This window comes from Lepidothrix coronata, unplaced genomic scaffold (assembly GCF_001604755.1).
Source record: "Lepidothrix coronata isolate B3197 unplaced genomic scaffold, Lepidothrix_coronata-1.0 Scaffold141, whole genome shotgun sequence".
NCBI classification, from domain to species: Eukaryota; Metazoa; Chordata; class Aves; order Passeriformes; family Pipridae; genus Lepidothrix; species Lepidothrix coronata.
Window position 1 is genome coordinate 918,164 of NW_016690321.1, and position 23,047 is coordinate 941,210.

Genomic DNA, 23,047 nt, shown 5'->3' on the forward strand with positions numbered 1-23,047 from the left:
TCCATAGTTTCTGTATTGTAAGAAACAGTGAAATATATCCAGTTTTCCTGCACACTGCATGTGATTTTGTTGCTGTCATCTAAATTCAGCCCTTTCGTTCTCCAGCTGTAGTGTCTTAACATTCTGTTATTGTATGGAAGCAGTAGTTTTTACCTTTAAACATCCTTGTTGGATTACTGTTCCCTTTTTTGTTCTAATTTCTTTTTTTAAATGAAAGTATATTAATGGTATGGTGCCCTGATTTATCAGTGATATAATGATGACTTCTGGGTTTTTTCTTCCATTCCTTTTTTTTTCTACAGTCCCAATTCTTACTTTTTTGACCACTTGTGACTGTAGAGCAAATGTCATAGAACTGTGCATAGCAACTCCAGTACTTCCTGGGTAGCATAACAAATTTGGAGATTACTGTATTTTTTCTTGCTTGGGTTGTACTTTCTTTGTGTAGATTACCTTGCTTTTATTGATACTGAATTCAGCTGACTACTTAACCATATTAAATTCAGAGCAACTGTGAGACCTTTCAGTGATTCTCGAGTTGTCTTCTTTCTTTACTATCCTCAGTAATTTGTCATCTTACACCCCCACCCTCCCCAAACTGTTAAACCTCTCTGTTACTTCTAAAGATGAATGGGAATACACGTTCCTTAGTGATTTCACTGATTGCTTTCTTTGCCAAAATGAAATACCTTTTTCTGCCCTTTCTTTCCTTGTCTTAAATCAGGCATCAATTTGAGTGGACCCTCCTTATCTCATGACAATTTCGTGTCTTTAAAGATCTTTGGACCTGTTTTACAGCACTCGAAGTACTACTTTTTTCTACCAAAATTCCTTCCTGCTCTGTGATGTATATTCTTATGCCTGCTGGTTCTGTTGTTTAGAATTTTTATTAACTTACCCAATGCAGTGACCAGGTTTACTGGTTTATGGATTCTGCTGTGGCCCTTGTAAGATTGTTCAAACATTGGCATTGTATTTGCCACACACCTTCTAGTTCTGTTGGGTTGTTTAAACCCAAGGTTACATGTCACAGTTAATTTGTTGAAGTCTTATTTGGCTTTTTTGAATACTTGCATGAGTCGTATTTGCAGTTTCGGGAACTAGACATCTTAATTTTCTCTGGTACCATGACTTATGTTCTGGGACTGAAAGGTTAGAGGAAAACTTCAGTAGTAAAACTTCCTTGAACTGCTGTATAGTAAACAATGACAGAGATAATCCCTTCAGTTCTTCTGCTGTAGTCTTGCATCCTTAACATTTTGATCATACAAGCTCTCAATACAGTTCCTTAAACATACCTGGGTAAAACCAGGCCTGAAGGAAAATCTCTTAACTATACACACAGTGATTCGGGTATTTTCATATGTCTGAATATGAGTTACTATTTTAATCCTGCTTTTGTTCATTCAGCTGTTATGAGACTTCTTATTTTTGTTGTTTTTATTAACTCTTTTCCATATCTGGTTTTAATGACTATCAGGCAGCCAGAATGTATTAGAAATTTTAATTGTTTGTTTGGTTTTTTTTAATCCCCTTGTACCGAAATCATAGAATCATAAGATAACCTAGCAAGATATGTAGTATGGAGGTGGATTGCACTACACAGTGAGACCAGTACAGGTGAAGAGGTGAAGTATAGTTTATGAAGCATTCTTATACAGCCTGCTGGCGCTTAAGTCCATAAGTGCTCTTGCACTGGATGCACTGGAGTTTAATCAGAATTCTGCCTTTATTTTTATAACATTTTTTCTTTATTTTTTTTCTTCTCTCATTCAGACTCCTCTGTTTAAAAAAAGAACACGTTTTGGGAATGTGCAGTCATTCAGATGTTTTGCCAGATGAGTGACTGCAGGAGATAACAGGACTGATAGAACACTTAGATTGGAATATAGCTTGGAAACCTGAATTAAAAATGGAATGCGCTTTTGAGTTTTTTCTCCTAGGACTGTGGCATTTATTTATTTAAGTATACTTGAGAGATTCCTGTTTGCTTGCAAGAGCAGATACTTTACTTCATTACAATCTTGAATTTTTGCAAAACGTTAAAATGGAGGTGTTCAGATGCTTACACTTTTCATAAAAGACCAAAGGTGAAACTTCTTTTGAACAGTGTCTGCATGCTTTTACTAACAAGTGGGCTGTGATATTTGGATGTCACAACAGGAAAGACTCATACTTACTCTAAGCATGCTCAGAACTGTAGAGTGCAGGCAGACAATTTTCAGGAGCAAGTCTTCTTGAACTCATGGAAGAAGTTACCATTTTAGTGAATGTGGTGCCTTTTGGAGAATTTTATCTTGTAAGACTTGTATATTGACAATTTTGACAATATATGTGAGCTAAAAAACTTAAAGTAAGTTTAGATTTCTTGAATGTTTGAGCCGGATGTGAGTTTTTACTTGACTTGATTTAACAATGGAACTTCCACATGAAAAAAATACTTAGAGAATAAGATTAATTTTACTGCTTCCCAGAGGTAAGTGAACCCATCCATAGTCTGTGACGCAGCTTCTGGCTCAAGTAACTTTCATGTTTTAAAACTCAGTGTTTTATCTTCAGTCCTGTCAACTGAGATGACTGATCTTGCATTTCAAAGGATTTTATCTTAATATATTTTTCTACAGTTATGTCATATGAATGCTCTAACTTCTTAAACTCTTAGACACCATATCTACAAGTACTAGATCAGTATTTTTTTCTTTTTGTTTAGGCTTGACTTGACTTTAGAGAAGCAATCATGCTTGTGTAGGGAAACACTTTACTGAATACTTGGCTGTCATTATTTTCCCTTCTAATGATACTAACATAGTGAAAAACTTAACACTTCCTAAAGTATCGCAGCTCTTCTATCACTAACAGTCCTATCACTGTGCTTTAAAACCATGGGACAGTGAAACTTTTCTCTGAATGGGAAATGTCAGGAAGATCTTGGTCCTGCAGAAACCAGGTAGCCAGTTAATACCTTTCAGGGATGATTCTGGTGAGGCATGTTTGCCAGAAGTCATCCCTGTGTGGAAGTTTTCATTAGTCATCTAGACTATCTTCCAGAAAGCATCCAAGGAAGCAAAACTGCTAATTCCTTGAATGACTGTTCCTCCAATGCCTTCTGCTTTTCTCAAGTGATATAATACCTTCTTTGTTTTCAGGGTGGAAAGCCTCACAAACATCGGAAAGATCGCCTGCAGGATCTCATCGATATAGGTTATGGTTATGATGAAACGGACCCTTTCATTGATAATTCTGAAGCGGTAAGTAAGCCTCAGCAAAGCTGCAAGAAATAACAAGATAATGTTTTGGGTTTTTTTATAAAGAAGAAAGGTAAGGAGAAATACTTTGTGCCTGTGTATAACTGGTGTGAATTCAAAGGGCATACTACTTTGGGAGTCCAATGAATTTTGTATTTGCAGTCTTATTCACATATCATTATGCACTGCAAGAATTAAGAAAGCTATTTCTAGATCACGTGTTTTTCCAGCTTTAGAAGTTAAATTATTTTTATTTGTGCTTTTCATTTACTGTTGACTGAAATTACACTGGCTCTCTTTAATTTCTTGTACTAGTTCTCTAGATTATTAGTGGATTACTGGTGTTAGGTTTCCTGCATTACATCAGGAAGCTATTCTGCTCTTAAAAACCAGTAAGAATAGGAGGGTTATTCTAAACGTTCACTGAGTATGTCTGAAAAATTTGAGATAAAACAGGTTGGTTAAACAGCAGGATATTACAGCTTATTTTGTCTGAATATTTTTCAGAAATGAAAGCACATTTCGGGGTAAAAAAAAAAGGTAATAGTTGGGTACAGGCAGTAATATCAGGAGGTTTATAGGAGGACATTTGAAGATATCTTAAAGGTGATATGTGAAATTATGAAAATGAGGAAAAACTTGGAAAAAGGAGTGGATTATGTAAAAGCACAGAAACCTCCTATAATTCTCCTTTATTAAATGTTAGAAAGAAGTAGGTGTATGGTTTAGTCAAGTAAAAAAAAAACGCCAACAAATAACAGCTGTCATTTGCCAGCCTACAGTTTCCTCCAATGCTGAGTGACGCTGGACAAAGCAGCAATGATCTACTGCTCTGGGAAGGAGGGAGCTAGAAGTCTGAGTGGGAGAGGAGAGATTATGAAAAGGAGTTGTGAAAAAAGAGTAAGAAAAGCACGAATGTATTGCTTAGCATACATTATTTCAAGCCTACATTTAAATTCTAAAACTTTACACTAAAGAGCTGTGAACTCTGAGCTGTGAGGTTTCTAGCATATAGATGTTGCAGTGAACAATCTTATGAACTGTGTGAATTGCCCAGCAATTCACAAGGTATCAGTGCTGCAGAACTGATACCTTTTTCAGCAAAAGAAGTTCAGCAGTTAACCACAGTGCATAGCAGGCTGAGCTCATCTGTGTGTACAGGGAGTTTTTGAAGTAGGTCTTAAGTTGTCTAAAAAGTGAGTTTGCTGTAGATGCTTACTGTAACCTGTAATAATTTGTCCTTTTTCTTGGTCTAGATGAAAACTGTAGTTGAACCTGCCAATATTAAAACTGTCCTATCATTATCCTGCAACTTTTGCTGGAGCAATATTAGGGCCTAAGCCTTTGTATATCTTTTCTGAAAGTCAGATTCTGGTCTTCAGCTTGGTAGGAGCAGATGTGCTTCATTTCTGCTAAGAAGCCACTTGAGCCTATAGGTTTATATGGTTGCCTAAGTTAACCATCCTCACTTTCGAAATTTTACGACACAGGACCCAAGTTCTATCTTGAGTTTCCTGGATTCACTGTGACCTATCACAGATCTGATACGAGATTTGGAGCACTTGTAGTACTTGTAGTACAGGTCTCTGTCAAAGTTGTACATAAGTCTAGCAGAGTTGAACACTCACTGATGTATTAGTACTTATCATACTGTGCTGCCTTCTAGCCAGCAGCAGATCTGTTAGATTTGCAGGAGCATTTACTTCTGCTGTCTCTTGCCAGAGTCCTTGCAAAAACGTACAAAAGGCAGTTGTTAGAGAACCAGATGGTTGCATCATGTGCTAGCTGTGGAAGCTGTTGGGGAGAATGGTGTATTCTCTAAAGATCGCTTTCCTCAACAGTCATTATGCCTTGTGTCTGCATTACAAATACAGACCAGTGAGAGGCCATCTCTGTTTTGCTTTTATCCCCATTTCTATATAGAAAAGGAGAAGAAAAAATAGGGTGCAAGCTGCAGTCCAAGTGGCTGTTGCAGAGCTTAAGGGTCCTGTAGCATAGGAGTTTAAGTTCAACAAAACCTCTCATTCCATCTTAGATGCAAATGGGAAGTGTTCAGATGGAAAGTCTACATGTCTGGCTTGCTTATCTTCTGTGTGGCCAGCTATTAAATCACCATGTACCCCGAGAAATGTCAGAGCCAAGCCCAGCCTAGACTTACTTCTTTTTGGCAGATGCATTTCTTACACATAGAAAACTATAATAACTTGAGCACAAACACTTGAAAAATGAGTATGAGTGCCTCTTTAATTGCTCCAGGATTATCCTAGAAAAAAATAATTGAAAGCTTTCTTAGAATTTCAGTCCTTTTTCTTGTCACGAGTGTAAAAGAAATACTGAGCTCTTTGGCATTGAAACAGATTTATTCCATAGCTTTAGAGATATTTTCCCTCTAAAACAGATTTCTGTGATAATGCCATCAAATATTATTCAAGAAATCAAACCAATAAAACTCTAAGCCTGGTTTTATTAGGCCTTGTAATTGAGTTTAGGAATTATGCTTCCTTTGGATCCATTTTCAATTAAGCAGTTTTGTACATGTAACATAGATACATATTGCATCTTGCATATGCCTCATATGCATATTGCATGTTGTACATGTAACAAAGCATTTGGGTCCTCCAAGGATCCAGGAAGGCCATTGTTCTGTTGATTTTTCTCAAGGGTAAGGATCAGGCACAAGTGCAGAGAATCTGCTAATGACATGATTCTTAAGTAGTGGATTTTAATGGGGCTGGAGTACAGACAGGTACAGGACATGCTTTTCAAGAGGAAGGTTCTTGAAAAGTGATGACAGAGGGGAACTTCTGAGCAAAGAGATTTTTCTCAGATTCCTTAAAGGGCACTGATATCTTCCCTGATGAAGTGAGGTAAGTTTGGGACAACTTGGTAGGCTAGATTCCCATTGTTTACTTTCTGTGAAAATGAAAGCCGTGCATGAAATTGTTACAGGTTTGCTGTTACTGTTTACTCTGAAAAGAATCAGTACTTTCCTACAGCATGGTAAAGACTTTAGCAGCACGGCTGCATTAAGACCCATCAAAATCCCTGTGAAAACAGAAAAGTAAGGGCTCCTGAAGAGCAATTCAGTGGATTCAGACATGGAGCCAATTAAAGGAAAATATTGCAGAAAATAAGAAAAAAGTACATAGTTTCAGGGTGCTGCTTGCTTTGGTGTATTTAGTATATATGCTGTTTGGTAGGTACCTTGCTGTCCTCCTTGGGAATCTTTTGGCTGGTCCTGTTTGGAAGAAGTAACTTTTTCTCTGAATGCATTTGCAGGCAAGCAGGAAATCTATGTGTCAGTCGATAGAGTAGATATTTTTGGGTTGAGCATTTTGACTGTAGTCAGTGGGTTGTGATAATTTCAGAAAAAAAGTAAATCAAGACCATCTTACTATTGTTTATATCCACTATATAGCAGTTAGTCTGATGGCGAGTCCTAATCTTTACTTATCTTAATGAACCTATACAAAATGTTCATAATTTGCAAAAAAAGCTGTTCCTTCTCAGTGTTTCCACTGCTTTGATGTTCAAAATAGGTTTTGCTATAGTGTGAACTACGCAGAATTACATTCTCTGTGGAATGGAATTGCTCTAGATTATGTCCCCTGTGTTCTTCCTGCATGCACACATGCACGCATGTGTCTAGACAAATGAGGCTGATTACTTACTCTTGTGATGACCTCTGATTATTTGGTTGGTTGAATGCATTCCTGACAGTGTAAGCTTTATATAGATAGATTCCAAAGGCATCTCAGCGCTCTCTGAACTTCTTGCTATGCAATACAGAACAGGGATCTGAAGTAATATATGGTGTTAGTGAAAAAATATGCAGTTTTCTCTTAGTCAGAGGTGACAAGGCTTGTATATCCAAACCAAAGACTTCCCCCATACTGAGTAGGTGAATGCAGAGGAAGAACAATCCACCTAGAAATCTGTAAGCAGTGCAATCTGTCTTTTGAAGCAGCAATACCAGGTAGCCACACTGTCAGGAATGGAATCAAAACATGAATGCCAAGAGCAATGGGAAGCAGACATTTCAATCCTTTGGACATCCAGGCCCCTATGTCAATATTTGACCCAGTCTGCTATATTCAGGGTTCCATAGTAGCCTTCTGTACACTGATATAAAGAATCCTGTGCTGCTGGGTAGAGAACATTCTACCACTGGTTTCTCATACATGGAAAGTTTCTCCAAAACAAGTACTTCAGCTTAAGGGAAGAACTTCTTTTTCTTTACCTATCTCTTGCCTCAAGAGTTCAGACCCTCCTAAAAGACGACTTTTCAAAAACTGTATGTTAATTTTAGTACATTAGCAGAAGTGTTGTTCCATTTCTATATGGGTTCCCTAGAATGCTTTCCATAATTTAAAGGCTTAGTCTCTGCAAAAATTCTGCATCATGATACACAGTTTTTACGTGTTGCCGGGATAAATTTTGCTTACTTCATCTCGTAATCTCCAGACTTATAAGAGGTATGATAGATTTAATATCCTCTCCCACCCTGGCTGCCTCTAAAATCTGAAGCTGATGGATTACCAGTAAGACCATCTTAGTCAAGGTTCTTGAACATCTGAGATACTTTTTCCCAGTGAGAATGGTATGTCTTTGGAGAGTGGCAGAGCTCACTGTGTCAGTGATTTTTACCATTTTTGTGGCGTTCTGGGCCAGATGTTGTTTTAGGCCAACTTGACAGTGTTCTCTCGTTCTTGCTACTCCAGGGAGCTTGTTTTATGCATACCTATGGAAAGCAGTGTAGTTGCTTTAGAAAGATCACTGTCTTTTAAAAAAGAAAAAAAAAAACAAAACAAAACCAAAAACAAAACTGAAAAAACCAACCAACCAAAAAAAAAAAAACAAACAAAAAACTGAAAAAACTATCAACCTGCAAACGTTAGAAGCGTGTACAGAAAAATGCTACATAGGATCCATTATTACACATGCTTTCCTTGCATTGAGAGAGAAATTGAACACTGTGGCCTTTGTCATCTGGAAAAGGCTGCCTTTGTAGACCTCAGTAACAAACCTCATCCACACTGAATACGTGCGGGTGCATTAAAGCATCCTTTTTGTAGGAGATTCACTTGCCAGCTGTTTTATTGGCTGAGGATTTGTGTGGTTTTGTATTAGTACTGTCTTCCTCGTTCATTGTCACTTCACCCAGTCTTGGAAGTTATGTGGTTGGGGAATAGTGCTCACTTAGCCGAGTGTACCATGTCACCTTTAATAAAATGTCTTGCGTGATTCCTGGGTATCTCCAGGGTAGATCCGCGGGTTAGCACCTGACGTGTCGTATGCATTTGAGTGAATACAAGGGCAAATTTCAGTTAGGGTATTCTTTGCCTTTTATCCTCCTCACTCCAAGATACATTAAGGTGTAAGGCAGAGTATGAAATAAATAAAGCAGATACAAGAACCACTATAGCTAGAGGAACAAAGGTAATTGAATTTGCAGAGCACATCTGATGTTTGTTAAAGTAATAGTAATGTTTTCTTGCTGCTTCTGCAAAAAATCTTACCCTTTTTTAGGAAAGAATTTCTTAATTTTTTTAATCCCATGTTCTGGCCTAGATTTCAGCTAGGTAGTTTAGGACTGCTCATGTGTCTAATGACCTCTGGAAAAACTGTGAAACTGAAAACTCTGGATTTGCATAGGTACTTGAAAAAATCTGAGACATATCTGACCTTTGTAGTACCACTGTTTAAATTTGTGTACATCAAGACTGTAGGAGTAAGAAATAACTAAGAAAGAATAATGGGTATAGCAACTTCCTTCTTTTTTGCTAAATTTAATTTTTTGAAGAGCACAATCGCTTTTCAAAGTAATCTGAGCTGTTAGAGGGGTAGATCATGGCCTAGGATCAGCTATTCTCCATGAATATTTGTTTAAGCAGCACAAGGAACCTAAGTGTTTTCAAAAAAATACACAAACAATGTGATCATTAATATAACATAAAGGGAGGTTTATTATATGCCAAAATAACAGATCTTTGATAAGAACATTTTTCTTAAGTATCATATATGGAACATCTGCCCTTCATGTTAAATCAAGGGAAAAGGAAAGTGTAACTTTTCTTCTACAGAATCTTCTGGCAGCTCTGTAACATGAAACCTGGAGAGATTAAGTAATACATTACATAATTATTTAACACTGAACTAGATTTTCATTGTGGGTCAGGTCAGAGCTCAAGCTCTGAAAGAATTGAGTTGTACAGATAAAGGTGGTCACGTGAAAGGTCATAGGTTTTATAACTTAAGCTGAAATGTTTTCAAGGTGATAAGAATGTCATCTTGTTGCACGGAAGGTCACTTAAGATAATAGCCTAACACTGGTGACTGGTGAAAAGGTGTAAAAGGTTTGATGAGAACAGAACAGGACAATAGATGTGTATTGGTACTTCTCTCAAGGTACTCTGGTAGGTTGACTGATTGCAGTATCCTGACTACTAAACTAGGATTCTCCCTACAAGGCACCCTATTCTACTCGACTACCCTGAGCCAAGTATTATATCTTTAATAATCTCTTATACTTTTTTCTGTTGACCTCTGCCAGCTGTCCTCTGTCTCAGGGTTAAAAGGAAAACACCCCCCCCCAACTTGCCTATGCATTTTGGAAGAGGAACCTTCTTTACCGTGGGAAAGCTCTTTGTGCTTGCTTTTTAAAGTCACCTTGGATTAGCAAAGCAGTGTATTGTTCCTCCTTAACCTTGTTCAGGATTTCATTTTATGTTCCATTATGCTGTATTTTTGGAATGATGGTTCTGTGTTTTTGTTTGAAAACTTAGCCTTAAAGGAGAGCAAAGCCTGAGTGTGTTTCAGTTCTTTAAATCTTTAAGAAGCATAGAGATCAATCCACTGTGTATATTTAAAGTATCTTGAAGTGTGTAGTGAACTGTGTGAATATTCAGTCCGTTTGACTGAAGCAACTGTATTTGACATAATTTCAGTAGCTTGGCTTTTATTCTGTAGTCTAATGGTGATCAAAACTAAACAGCTGCCCCCATCCCAAGCTGGTTAGAGCTACCTCAAAAATAAACTGAACAAGGGAACAAAAATTATCCCTGCTTATCTTTTAGCTAAACAGTACCTGTTTGACAACAAATAATAACAAGCTACATTTGTTAAAATGCTCTAGACACGTTTGCACCTGGAAATTGCATTTCCAGGAATTAGTACAGAAATGCTAAAAAACCTTTTCACACGTGTACTTCTGTAGATTGTTGTCTGGAAGGGAGATGAATGAGGAGGATCACAGTCAAAATATCTGAGGATTGTGGTCAAAATACCCGAATACAGGAGTAGACAGTATTAATGTAAAATACTGCTGTGGATCTGCATTTCAGAAATAAATTAGTATAATCCATAAAATTGCACTGTTCTTGGTATAATAATGAAGTTGAAACCAGTTAACTTATTTTTAAAAAAACTAAATTATCTTTCATACCAAAACATTTAATTAGATTAATGGCACTAGAAGTATAGTAATGTAGCTCAAGTTTAAAATAACTTTATATATGTACCTGCTTTGAGATGGTCAGACAGTACATCAGTCTTACTGTTTTATCTGCAGAATGATTCCATAATATTTTGTAGAACAAATCCATGCTCACAGGAGTCAATCATGTATCAATTCCTGTCTGTTTGTAGGTCTGAGATTTTTTGATTCTCGGTCTTGGAATGTGTAAGGAAGAGCAGAACACTGTAAAGGACTTCAAACTTATTTTCCTTAATAAGATAATTCTGCGATTTCATATGTGGAAAAAGGTAGTGCAAAGCAAAACCAATTCATGAGAAGATTTAGAATTTGCAGGAGCCATGTTCCCTTTGAGAGTCCTGAAGACACTTTAAAATGAAGCTTAATCTAGCTGTTACCAATACCTTATACTTATTTTCTGTTCAGTTAGGATAGTAGAAAATACTAAGCTTAGCTCAAAGGAGAGGGTACTAGCTACATTGTGGTCTGCAGGCCCTTATTTATAAAATTAAACACTGAGTTATAAGTTATACCCTGTTCAGTAGGCTAAGATTTTGGTAAAGAAAAGGGTTAAAAAAGGGTTAAAAGGGTTAAAAAAATTTCTGAAGGTCTGGCTAAATTCATAGTCTTCAGCAAAAGCTGTTGAAACCTCAACTGCTTAGTTACACATCCACATCTTGCTGATCTTATTTGCCTGTTGACTGTTATGGAATACATTCAGTCTGTATATTGAATGAATTTTGCCTTTCTCTTTGCCTTGTTCCTGTCAATTTGTGCTACACAGCATGTTGATCCTTCAAATAATTTGCCGTGATTCATAGCTTCCTCACTTGTGGACTGTCTTTAGTCCTTATTTGTGTGTTACCCCGGCCTTCTTTACTGCTCTGCATCTAAGTTTTTAGTGTGTTTTCCTTTGCTTGTTCTTCACTTCATATGATAATGGTCCCAGCTTTGACTGTGTGCTTTCTCCTTCAAACTTGGCAACTATTGTATTCTTCTGTTTTGATCCTGTACTGCCACAGCCTTGCCAATTCAGTTCACACCCTGTCAGCTCAAATGGAGAGAGCGCCCGCTCTGTCTGTTAAGCACTGTGGATAATAATCTATTTTCTCTTCTTTCATTTTCCTTGCACCTAATGATGGTAGTTCTGAGAACTGTGGGAAAAACATTAAATTTCTTTGAAATTCTTACCCAGCCTCCACTCTCAAGTTTACTTTGTGTGATCCTCATGGTCTCTCAAGGTGAATGACAAGTCCACAACTAAGCCACTTTGCTTTCATTTTGTCCATTTAATAGATTCTCCTGCTTTTTTGTGCTAGCTTTTCATATCATCTTAGGGTATTTCATAAATCCTGTCACCACTTTTCCTTTCCTGTTTTGTCTTTCTGTACTGCTTGTTGAGCCCTCCATTCCGAGCAGATAAAAAGTGTCTACCTATTTGCTCATTAAATCCCTACGTAGGTCTCCAGTTCAGGCTCCTTCACCAGCTTCCTTATTGAAGAATACACTTACTATTCTACTCTTCTGGATAACTTTCCTTCTTGTTTAAATGTTTTTGGTAGCCCAGACATTTCAGTTCTCAGACCATTTTATCTTCATTATATTTTGCATGGCATGGAGAGGGAAATGAAATAAACTGGTAGCTGACACTCCACTTTGCACTCTGTGTGTGTCCGTTTTGTGTAGGTGATCTCAAGTCTTCAGATCGTGTTGTGGCAGCTAAATTTGTCTATTTATTTATTCAGCCTGTTGAATTTCATCTTGAGACTTGCAATAGAAGGCCTGCTGCTTCGAACTTCAAAATAACAGTCACACTGTTTCCTTTGCAAGTATCTCAATTTTTAATCATTTGGCTGCGCTACCAAACATTTACTGCTTACAGTTGTTACTCAGAATTGACATTTTCCTCTGCCAGAGTGCATACCTCTGAGGTGTGTCGAAATCCTATCCTTTGTTTTAGAACAAGGGCAGAAATCAATTCTTAGTCCTGTAAATGCTTCCTCCTTAATCTTCGTTGGCAGGTATGTGTCTCAAGCATTCTGTTTATGCTTCCACAGAGTATAGTTTCTAGGATTATATTTGTTGCATATTAAGAATATTGTCTTACAATTTTCAATATTTAAAAGCGAAGACCCAGGTAGTTCAGGACATCATCCTACTGTGTGGTGATAATGGCATTGTCAAGGCAATCCTTCCTCAGTTGTCTTGCAAACACTTCCATGGCTTGCCTTGTTGACACTTTTATGCATAGAGCTAGAATGAATATGTTCATCCTCCCAGCCTTTTTGAGAATTTGCTGTTAACAAGATATTTTCTAGAGATTAACAGTTTTCTGTTAAAACTTGGAGAATGTCATTCTGAGGAGGTTGAGGGTCATAAAATAATAAAATTAATATTGTCATTCACTATACTTGTTATTGACCACTTCTTTTTTTGTCGTTGGCTTTCAATATTTTTGAGATACAGCTTTGTAATTCTAACCTGGAAATTTCTTCATAAATATGAAGTACGTTTCAAAATAAAGTATTCATAAGAGTTTGAAACATTTTGTGGTGTTAAAACTGTCTGAACAGAGTGAGAATATGTTTGACTTGAAATGAAACAAGTCCTGGCATTGTGGTATTTGTATAAGAGGCAATGTTGTATTAAACACCTAAAATTGGGAATAAGTTAACAGATACCATGGCCAAGTTTGTCATGTCTGGGATAGCATTTTTAACAAAAGAAAACTTCAGAGAACTTTCTGAGAAAAGTAAGTTTTTGAGCAGGACAGTGTGGTTAGAGTTGGTACTAAATGTAGCATGTGTTGGAACTTCTGAACACGAAATGCACTGCAGGGATTGGTATTAATGAAAACTGTGGCAGTCTTAATGAAACAAAGTGTATAATCTGGGGAGGTTTTGTTATGCTTAATTTACAAAAACATCTCTGCTATTTTCAGTCGCAGTTCCTGAATATGATATCCAATTCTGTACAATTCTCATACAGATCAGGTTTCTTTCACTGCAGTATAGCGATTGTACAGACTGTCATCTTTTTAGAAAATCTGGAAGAAATACATTCTAGCAATCACTTATAGATAACTTAAAGGGCCTGTGGTAAAAGTAATTTGAATTGCACATAGTGTCATAAAATTGAAGGGTATTCAACAGAAATGTTGAGCTTTAAAATTTAAATTGATAGAGGCAGGTTTGTTGGTTTTGTGGTTTTTGTTGGAGTCTTCTTTTGGTGGGTTTTCTTTGGATTTGTGGGGGAGTTTGTTTGTTTGGGGGTTTGGGGTTTTTTTTGTTTTGTTTAGTTTTTTAATTTGTTTTCAACCAAAGATGTTGCCGCCTTGTTTGTAAGGCTGTCAGAAATGAAAACAAATAGTTCATTATATGCCTGCTTACTTTCTGGCCAAACCAACCAGTGAATAATCAATTGAAGTTACTCATAAACTGCTGGTGCATCATTGTTCATATGGTTTATGTATCTTGAGATTTTACATTTAGCATAATGTAACATGCTGTAAGAGACAGAATGTTGGGTGGAAAAAAGTTGAAAGTTTTTTGGCTTTTTGTCCTCACTTGGCAGGGGGAATGTATGTGTGCCCATCCTCATTTCCGTCAGAAAGTAGTACTTTTAATGCTGTAATCCTGTCTTTTCTTACAAAAAAAGGGTGTTGTTTTGAAAGTTAAAAGGTTACTCTGAAATTAACATTGTATGCATTGGCCAGTAAGTTTACAATAGCATTGCTATCCCTTTTCTATTCTAGCAAGCTGTGACTGGTAAACGAACTACATGCTCATTTTATTAAGAAATGCTGACAAGTTAATCTTTTTTCCTGCCCAGTATGATGAATTGGTTCCTGCATCCCTGACAACCAAATATGGAGGGTTTTACATCAACACTGGTACACTGCAGTTCCGACAGGCATCTGAATCAGAAGATGAAGACTTTGCAGAAGACAAAAAACATAGGCCACCTAAAGTGAGTGATCTTATTTAGGCTTTTATACAGAACAACTAGCTAGGTGGACATTGGAAATACTTGATACACTTAGAATGGTTCAGATGAAGAGACCAAATATAGAATGATGCTGTTCTATTGCATTTTCTGTTTTGTGGCTAGTGTACTGGCATTCAGGAAATAACTCAGGATGTCCACAGGCTGTCCGGTCTGTGGACTAACAATCTGTTTAGGCAAACTAACAAGTTGTGCCCACCCATCTTGAACTGACAGATGATTCTGTAATTTGATAAGCATTTCATTATGAGACAAGAACTTAAATTCTTCAGTACTGCTTTTATGATTTTGCACAAAGCTTGCATGATTTGAAATTGTTCCTAATATTCAGAATAACATTTAAACCAAAATATATGGTGAAATAAACTCAGTGCATAAGAATAGCTATATTAAAAATTACATATACAATCTTTCCCAAAAAGCATGCTGTTCTATAAACCTTAACAAGTTATTATCAATGCAAACATAATTACATAGACCGTTCACAAGTTCCATGCCATTCCAAGAACTTACTGCTATCTGATGTCCTTTCCTGCTCTATAACTCTTTAAATTTAACATAATTTTAAGCTCCTTGTAGTGGGTCTGACTGGGATGCAGTCAACTTTCTTTATGGCAGCCCATATGGTGTTATAGTTTGGACCATGACTAAAATAGTGTTGATAACTACACCGAAGTTTTGCCTGTTGCTAGCTATGTTTGCACAGTGTGAAGGCTTTCTATTTCCCTATGCTGATCCATCAGGTAGTCTAAGGGTCAGCAAGAACTTGGAAGGGGAGACAGCCAGTCTGTATTGGCCAACAGAGATGGTCCACACTGTGCAACTTCATAGTCAGCAATGAAACTGTGGTAGCAGAAGAAGGTGGAAGTATTCAGTCTTCCAAGACTGCCATTGCTCGTGCTGGTTGGGCATCAGTCTGTGTGTCCCTTATTTTTCTTATTGAAAACTCTAAATTCAATAACTGTTGAAAAATTATTGTGATTGACACTCATTAGTAACTGCAGTTGCTGCTAAGAACCCAGTCGTACCGTTTGCCTTTATGCACACTTGAGGTGTTTTTCATGGCTCTGAATTGGAAGGTGTAAAGAAAACTAAATGTTTCTTACTGTAAAAGTTCTTTAGGATGGAAGAATCATTGTCCATTATTTTATCTCTCTTCTAGATAGCAAAGTTAAAAGAAAGTGAAGATCGTGGAATGAAGAAGCGCAAGCGGAAAGAGGAAGGGACAGAAAAGGAGAAGAAGCCTCGGAAAATGAAAGTTCCTAAGCAGTTGGGGTAGGTTTCTTTCTTTATAGGAACCCTTGAAGTATATGTGAGGTTTGATTTCCAGATTGTGTGCCGTAGCAAGATTATTACAGCTCTTTTGAATATGGTATTTTGAAACTATAATTAATAGCTAGTAGATTTTGTTTCAGAATTTGTGTGGGGTTTTTGTATGGATCAGTCCTAAAAGCTAATTTTTTCTGTCCCCTGAAATTTCGAACAAGGAATAAGGAAGGACAAATCACAGAAGAAAAAATTTGAGTCTTATGAATAACATTAAGCTTCACTGTCCCACCCAACATCTTAGGTAGCACTAAGAATCACATCTTCTAATGAAAACTGATCTTCTTTCTATCCTCTTGTTTCTAATCTGGAAAACTATAAATACAACTTAATTATTCTACGTGTTTCTTACTGACTTTATGTGTGCTTTTCTGAGTTCTTAGGCTAGCATAGAAGGATTAGGGTGGTGGGTTTTTTAATTGGCTTTTAGAAAACTGTCACTGAGTGGAAGTTGTCTTATTGTGAATATTCGTGTTGGTATTGAAAATTTATTGATCTTATTTTTCATCAAGGTGATGAATTGGCAGAAAATTCTCAGTTTAAGTAGTATATAGATGTTGAGTCTGCATGTAAAAATTCTTAGCAGTGAAGAGAATTTAATATATACGGTGTACCTAAACTTAAAGCAACTTTCCATCATTCAGGAGTCTTGAGAGGCAAGTTTAAGTATTTTAGTAGCACAAGTCTGCTATGAGTTTAACAATTGTGCCAACTTCTCTGTAATGAAATTGAGAAGTCAAAATGAAATAACCTTTGAAATAACCTAATGTCTGCCAAACTTAGCAAAACAAATCAATTCACAGCAAGAAATCACATGACCACCAAAGCTTTATGATAATTGGTAAAATAGTCTGAAGACAGAAGCACCAAGTACTTGCTTCTTCCCCCTGATAATTTTTTAATTGTATTAAACTTTGAGTTTTTTGTTAAAGGTTACTAAGGCCTCAAAAGTCTCGTGCATGCTAATGAAAGATTTCTTTCCTCTGCAGAGTAATGGCCTTAAATTCACACAAGTCTGAGAAGAAGAAAAAGAAATTGTATAAAGACTCGCTTTCTCTGGCTGCCATGATCCGTAAATTTCAAAAGGAGAAGGAAGCCATGAGGAAGAAGGAATCTAGTCCAAAACCTCCAGTGACTGTCGCAACCCCTACCCCTAGTAAAATTCCTTCCTCCTCTCTCAGTGCAGGAAACGATATCTCTGACTTGAATCTTAGGATCAACGATCCTGTCCTCTCCATTTTTGGTAGCACAAATGAACCTGAGCTCCTGCAAGAAACTGAAAGTGCCCTGGAGATGCTGGGAGACATTGACTTTGACAAGTTGCTTGATGGCACTTCTGATGGCAGCCCGGTATCTGAGCTGTCAGGAGAAAATGGAAATGTCACTCAGGCAACCTACACCTCTCAGGTCATGACACCCAAGCAGGTGCCTGCCCTCCCAGAAGGTCTGCCTGTGCTACTTGAAAAGCGCATTGGAGACCTTCGAACAGTAAGTATGAATTCACTGGTAATGGATTGCATTCAGGAATCTGAGAGAACAAGGAAGAACAATTAGGACCTTGGGTGTCATCCTTGAATTGCTGGCTGAAACTTTAAAAATGAAGAATTGATCTTAATGTCCATCTTAATGGCTGTGCTTATACTCGGATGAAAATAGGCACGGAGATGATGCAGGCCAATTGTTCAAGCAGTGTTTGTTTCACAGTGGAAACAAGGTTTTCTAAATGTTCTGTGTACACTAACTTGTAATGTTTATTTGGGTTTTTCTCCATAATTGAAGTATCAGTGTTACTTTAACTTGAATTATTAGTTGGTGTAAGGGATGGGTGTTTTCTTATTTTGGAGGAGGAAACCTGAAATATACCCGCACCTTACTCATCCATGTATTGAATTTTTGGCTTTAACTTGCCAGTTGGAGAAAAAAAAAAAAGAAAAAAGAAAACAAACAAACAAACAAAAAAAAACCAAACACCAAACCCAGAAACCACCACCCAATTACAAAAAACAAACCAAACAACCTTCAAACTGAACTTTTTTTTCTGGAAGGTTAGAATGGAGTCCAAACTTTTCAAAAATGGTGATGAATGGTATTAAGTCAACAAGTTACAAATATCACAATATCTTACTGAAAGAGATCAGAGCTATTAAGGTGTCATATACTCCTTGTTTCAGCTGTGGATGTTATCTTAAATTGAGAATAAATTTGTTGTTTGATTGTCCACATTATGATATTAAAGCTTTTCCTTACTTAGAATAAAGTGCAGCTTTTCCTTATGCAGAGTAAGTTTTGTAAAAGTAGTTCAAGTTACTGCCTGTTTTGGACAAAAATAAAATATTTTAAACGGTGGCAGAGCTTGCTTTGCTGCAGGATAGGTAATGATAAAATGTGATATTTATCTTTCCTGTATGTAAAGCGTTCTAGTTTTCTTACTGATTTTTCAACATACCAAGCTAAATACAGCCAAGGGATTAATATCTACTAAAGTGAAAGAGATTCCGTCTGCCTTTTGAATATTCAGGTTAATTTTGCTAGGAATCAACACAAGCTTCTAGCAAAACTGCAGAACTGGATTAGGCCAAAAGTCAGAAAGTGTTAGTGACTTGCCCCCAGTAAATTCATGTTGCTTCACTCTATAACAATCCACAAACAGTTGGAAGAAATCTTCTATTTGGTGGCTCTTGGCAAACATAACTCTTGAAAGAATCATTGAATGGTTTGGGTTGGAAGGGCCCTTAAAGATCATCTAGTCCAACACCCCTGCCATGGGCAGGGACACCTTCCACTTAGACCAGGTGGGAACTCTTCTGTCTTTGGCTTTTGACAGTGTCTTCTGGAAGTCTGTTGGCTGAGCAAAGTAAGTCTGCCCTTACACTGGGGGAGAAACTAGCCTGTGTGTTGACTTTAAGATTGCAACTTCCATACCTCCTGCAAATTGCAATCTTCCAAAAAGCACAAAAATAAATGTGTCTTTTCAAATACTTATCAGGCTCACAGCTTTAGAGCTCTTCAGCACAAAGACAGATAAGTTTATAATGTTGTAGGAAAAAGCCAATGTTCCATAGATGGTGTATAATACATCGAGATTAAAAAAAAGAATAAAATTAGCCACTAACTAAATTTAATAAAAACTTCCTCCCTTACTTTTGTAGATTAATGTGTTCTAGTTCCCTAAGTGGGCAATTCTGAACTACTATGACAGAAGGCAATATTGTACACAAGCAGGAAAGTAAAAGGGCTTTTTTCAGTTTTTTTGAAGGTAACTGTCAAGAGAATATCTGTGGGGAAAAAACCCAACCACAGTTTAGTAATAGTGATGAAGTTTTTGAGTCTGCCAGTGTTGCTCTCTTAAAAGCTAGCAATACTGTCCAGTACGATAGCATAGTACTGGAATTGCCTTTTAAGGTCTACCTGGGACTGAAATGTCAAAGCATATATTTCCTTCCACTTTATATAAACCAGATGATGATGCTAATCCTTGTGTTAATTATGCTTAAAGATACTGGATTTAAGACTTTCAAGCTTGTCTTTTTGGTATCCTATCACTTGTAAACATCTGTAACCTTTCTAATTTTTTTAGCAGGACAAATACTTCAGTATTCTTAAACAGATAGTACCATCCCCTCAGCAGCTGAATTTATGGTAGAAAACAGTGAGTGGAATGCAGTCCTTGCAGGAGCTTAAACTCCAGTATCAGTGTTCATGTGGTAAAACATTCAGAACAATGGGCTACCTTATGGTTTTGATAGAGTATCACACTGTTTTCCTGTGCAGTGTAGAGTTCACAATTCTAGAAAATATTTTTCTTTCAAACTTAAATGGGCAAAGAGCAAGAAAGTAAGTATTTAATAGTAATAAATTCATTTTATCAAGTTAACACTTGCATTTATTTGTAGTTTTTAAAGACAGAATTAGAGATTCTTAATTATTTGAATATTCAGCCTTGTAGCATGTTGGCTGCCCTTAATGTTTGTCAGTCACTATAATGATACCACACTTGTCCACTTTTCTGCATGTGTACCAGTTTCCAGCTTCTCTAGATATTCACTGTCTGGTCCCAATGCCAACATATAAGATGACAATAAGCCTCTCAAAGTGGGGCTCTTTTTTCTCTTGACTTCTAAAAATCTGCAGGGTAGATCAACACTAGTGGTTTTTGTAGATTGGTACAAGGAATTAGCTTTCTACTGTAAGCTGTCATTGTTTGTGAAAATAAGCATCTAGGCAATAAGAACAAAGATAAAGGGATTCTGCATGGGAATTCCTGTGAGATCAGTGTGTGTGTGTGTGTGTGTGTGTATATGAGGCTGTCTGGTTTTTTTTTCCCTGTGCTACAGACTCAGGAAGAGACCAGACAAAAATATTAGAGATATAGTCTAAAGATGGCACCGGAAAAGAGGGATGAAGTATTCCTCTAGCATACATAATCCTTTTGTAGAAATTGCAATGAAAGTTTGAGATGGATCTAAGAAAACTGGGAAGTTGTAACTGGGTAAGGCAGATTACAGGTAGAAAAAGATGGAGTAGAAATGTGTTAATGCTCTTGCATGCTTGACTTGTCAAGCAATGCTCTTCTTCTTAGAACTCACAGTAGCAGAATGTTGTTGGTGTTGAGATAATAAAACATCTCTACCATTTCCTTTCTTCATGGTTGTTGAAACGATGAATGTGTTAACAGCAGTGATCCAGGCAAATTGTAAGTAGAATGATTGTTTGCCCTAGAGCAGGGTGTTTATTTGAGTATAACAGTAACAACCCTAATTTTATCTAGACAGCCGAGTATAACTTGATTTTGTTTATTCTTTTCCAAGTAACATTATCTGGAAAATAAGAATGTGATGCAGCTGTAAAAGTAAAGATACAAAGACTGTTGGGATAAAGTACTCTATGAACTTGGATACTCTTTTTTGTTGTATTTTCAGGCTGCCAAGATGTTTGATGAAGAAGGCAGGAAGAAGTTTTTCACGCAAGACATGAATAATATTCTTCTGGAGTAAGTGCTTATCTGTACAACCTTCCCTTTTTGGAAAGGGGGTAAAAGGAAAAGTACAGAAGAGGAAGTATTATTGAGGTTGTTCCAACAAAGCCCTTAAAAGTCAATGAAGGTAGATCAGTCTAAGCCAGTTACTAGCTAAAGAGATTTATATATGATACAATTCCTGTCATGAGTGTCTGTCTTTATCCAGTGTAAAGTGTTTTGTAGTGCCCTGGTCTTTGACTTCATGTGTAAAGTTCAACAAAACTGCTGTTATTTGCTCCTGTCCCCAGTTTTGTAACTTAAAACACCTTCAGCTTTCATGAGGGAAAAATGCTTGCTTTTTTCCTCTGTAATCTTCAGCTAAGTGTTTACTATTGAGGGTTCTGTGTTCATAGAATATGAAACAAAAAGTAATCTCTAGAAGACTGTAGCAGTCAAAATTGTATCAATTTTGATTTGTAATGGTGGGTGTAAACAAAATTTGAATGAGTGTTCAACATTGCTGGACAAGTACATACATGAATGGTTTCTTGCCATCAATTGGGACTTCCTCTTTTTATAAAAAAGCTTATCTGGAAATTTCCCAAGCTGCTATTTTTAGTGTGCATAGTAGAATATGCTATGCTTACAAAGCTCTCTTAGGTTTTTGTTCAGTTGTCATCTTGGAATGCCTCACTGATTGACTGTCTCCTGTTTGTTTGTCAGTATTGAGCTACAGTTACAGGAGGTAAATCCTGCCATCCGCAATGGAGTGTACTCTCACCTGGAGGCTTTTGTGCCATGCAATAAGGACACACTGATAAAGCGTCTGAAAAAGTTACACCTCAATGTCCAGGTAATGACAGGGAGATTCGCTCCAGCACAAGTCAGTTATATGACACTGATGAGAACTCAGTGCAGGAGAGTAGAACAATAGTAACACAGTCTCAAATAAATCAAAATATTTTGGATCAGTTGCTAGACCAGTTTAAAAGCTTTTGCCCATATAACTGCTATTGTTGCTACACTAGGAACAAATATTTTAAGTATGTCAAAGCCTTTATTTGAGAATGAAGTGCTTTCATCTTGAAAGCTTAGTACAGGCTATGAAGGAGTGTTTCTGCTGTCATCTGTGATTATTTCTGTAGTCACAGGGTACATATCAAAGTAGCAGAACTAGAGAGCCACAATAATTACGGTTATGACAGGCTAAAAAAAAATTTACTTTTGTATTCACTTTTGTGTCACGAAAAAAGGAAGGCTAGATGGATAATAGGTGACCCAGCTTCTATTTTTTTGTGCAAATTTCTCTTACAAATTTCTCATACAAATACTTTGTATGCCATTTTCAGTCACTTTTCTCTTGAAGAATGTTTTTACTGTTGAATAAAAAAGTTATCTGTGACCTGAAGTATTGTGACCAGATTCTTTAGATAAAATCCAGGACTAAATCTTGTGGAGGATCTGAAGATGAATGCAGAGATCTTGGAACTTGCTAATAAGGCAAACAAATTCATATGCTATTTCTAAGCAGATAGGCGTTATAGAATATTCTAGTTCTTCTCAGTAAGCGATTAAAATTAACAATGTAAAGTCAGAAGATGTAGGAACAGAATTTAAAACATGTAGGGAAGTGTATAGTATATTACTTTAATGTTTGCAGTTCTTAATATTTGGAGACAATTCTAAATACGTAGTCCTTACCTTTTGAGGTACATAAATTGCATATAATAACAATCTGATACTCACATAATATAATACATATTTATAGTTTGTTCATTACCTAGGATTTTTTTATACCACAGAGGTTTTGGAAACGTGATTAACTGGATATTTATTTGCAAGTGTTAAGATACTGATTGGTCAGTTCGTCTCACATTTTCCCCTCAAGTGTTTTCCCCTTCCCTATTTTAATTTAAAAGTGGTATTTAATGAGATCATGCCATAATGTTTTGGACTATTCATGATATTCCTTGTGACTATCTTTTGCTATTTCTGGTCTCAAGACTTAAGTGAGAAGTATATGTATTTATATAATGCTGT

General features: G+C 36.8%; 1 protein-coding gene across 1 annotated transcript in view; it reads left to right on the forward strand.

Annotated features, from left to right (window-relative positions):
- Window positions 1–23,047, forward strand: part of UBN2 (ubinuclein 2) — a 55,268-nt gene that overhangs the window by 7,621 nt on the left and 24,600 nt on the right. The window contains exons 3-8 of the mRNA XM_017827662.1: window positions 3,147–3,248; window positions 14,551–14,688; window positions 15,887–15,999; window positions 17,040–17,538; window positions 20,970–21,040; window positions 21,731–21,860. Of these exons, the coding sequence (XP_017683151.1) occupies window positions 3,147–3,248; window positions 14,551–14,688; window positions 15,887–15,999; window positions 17,040–17,538; window positions 20,970–21,040; window positions 21,731–21,860 (1,053 nt within the window). The remainder of the gene's footprint in view (window positions 1–3,146; window positions 3,249–14,550; window positions 14,689–15,886; window positions 16,000–17,039; window positions 17,539–20,969; window positions 21,041–21,730; window positions 21,861–23,047) is intronic.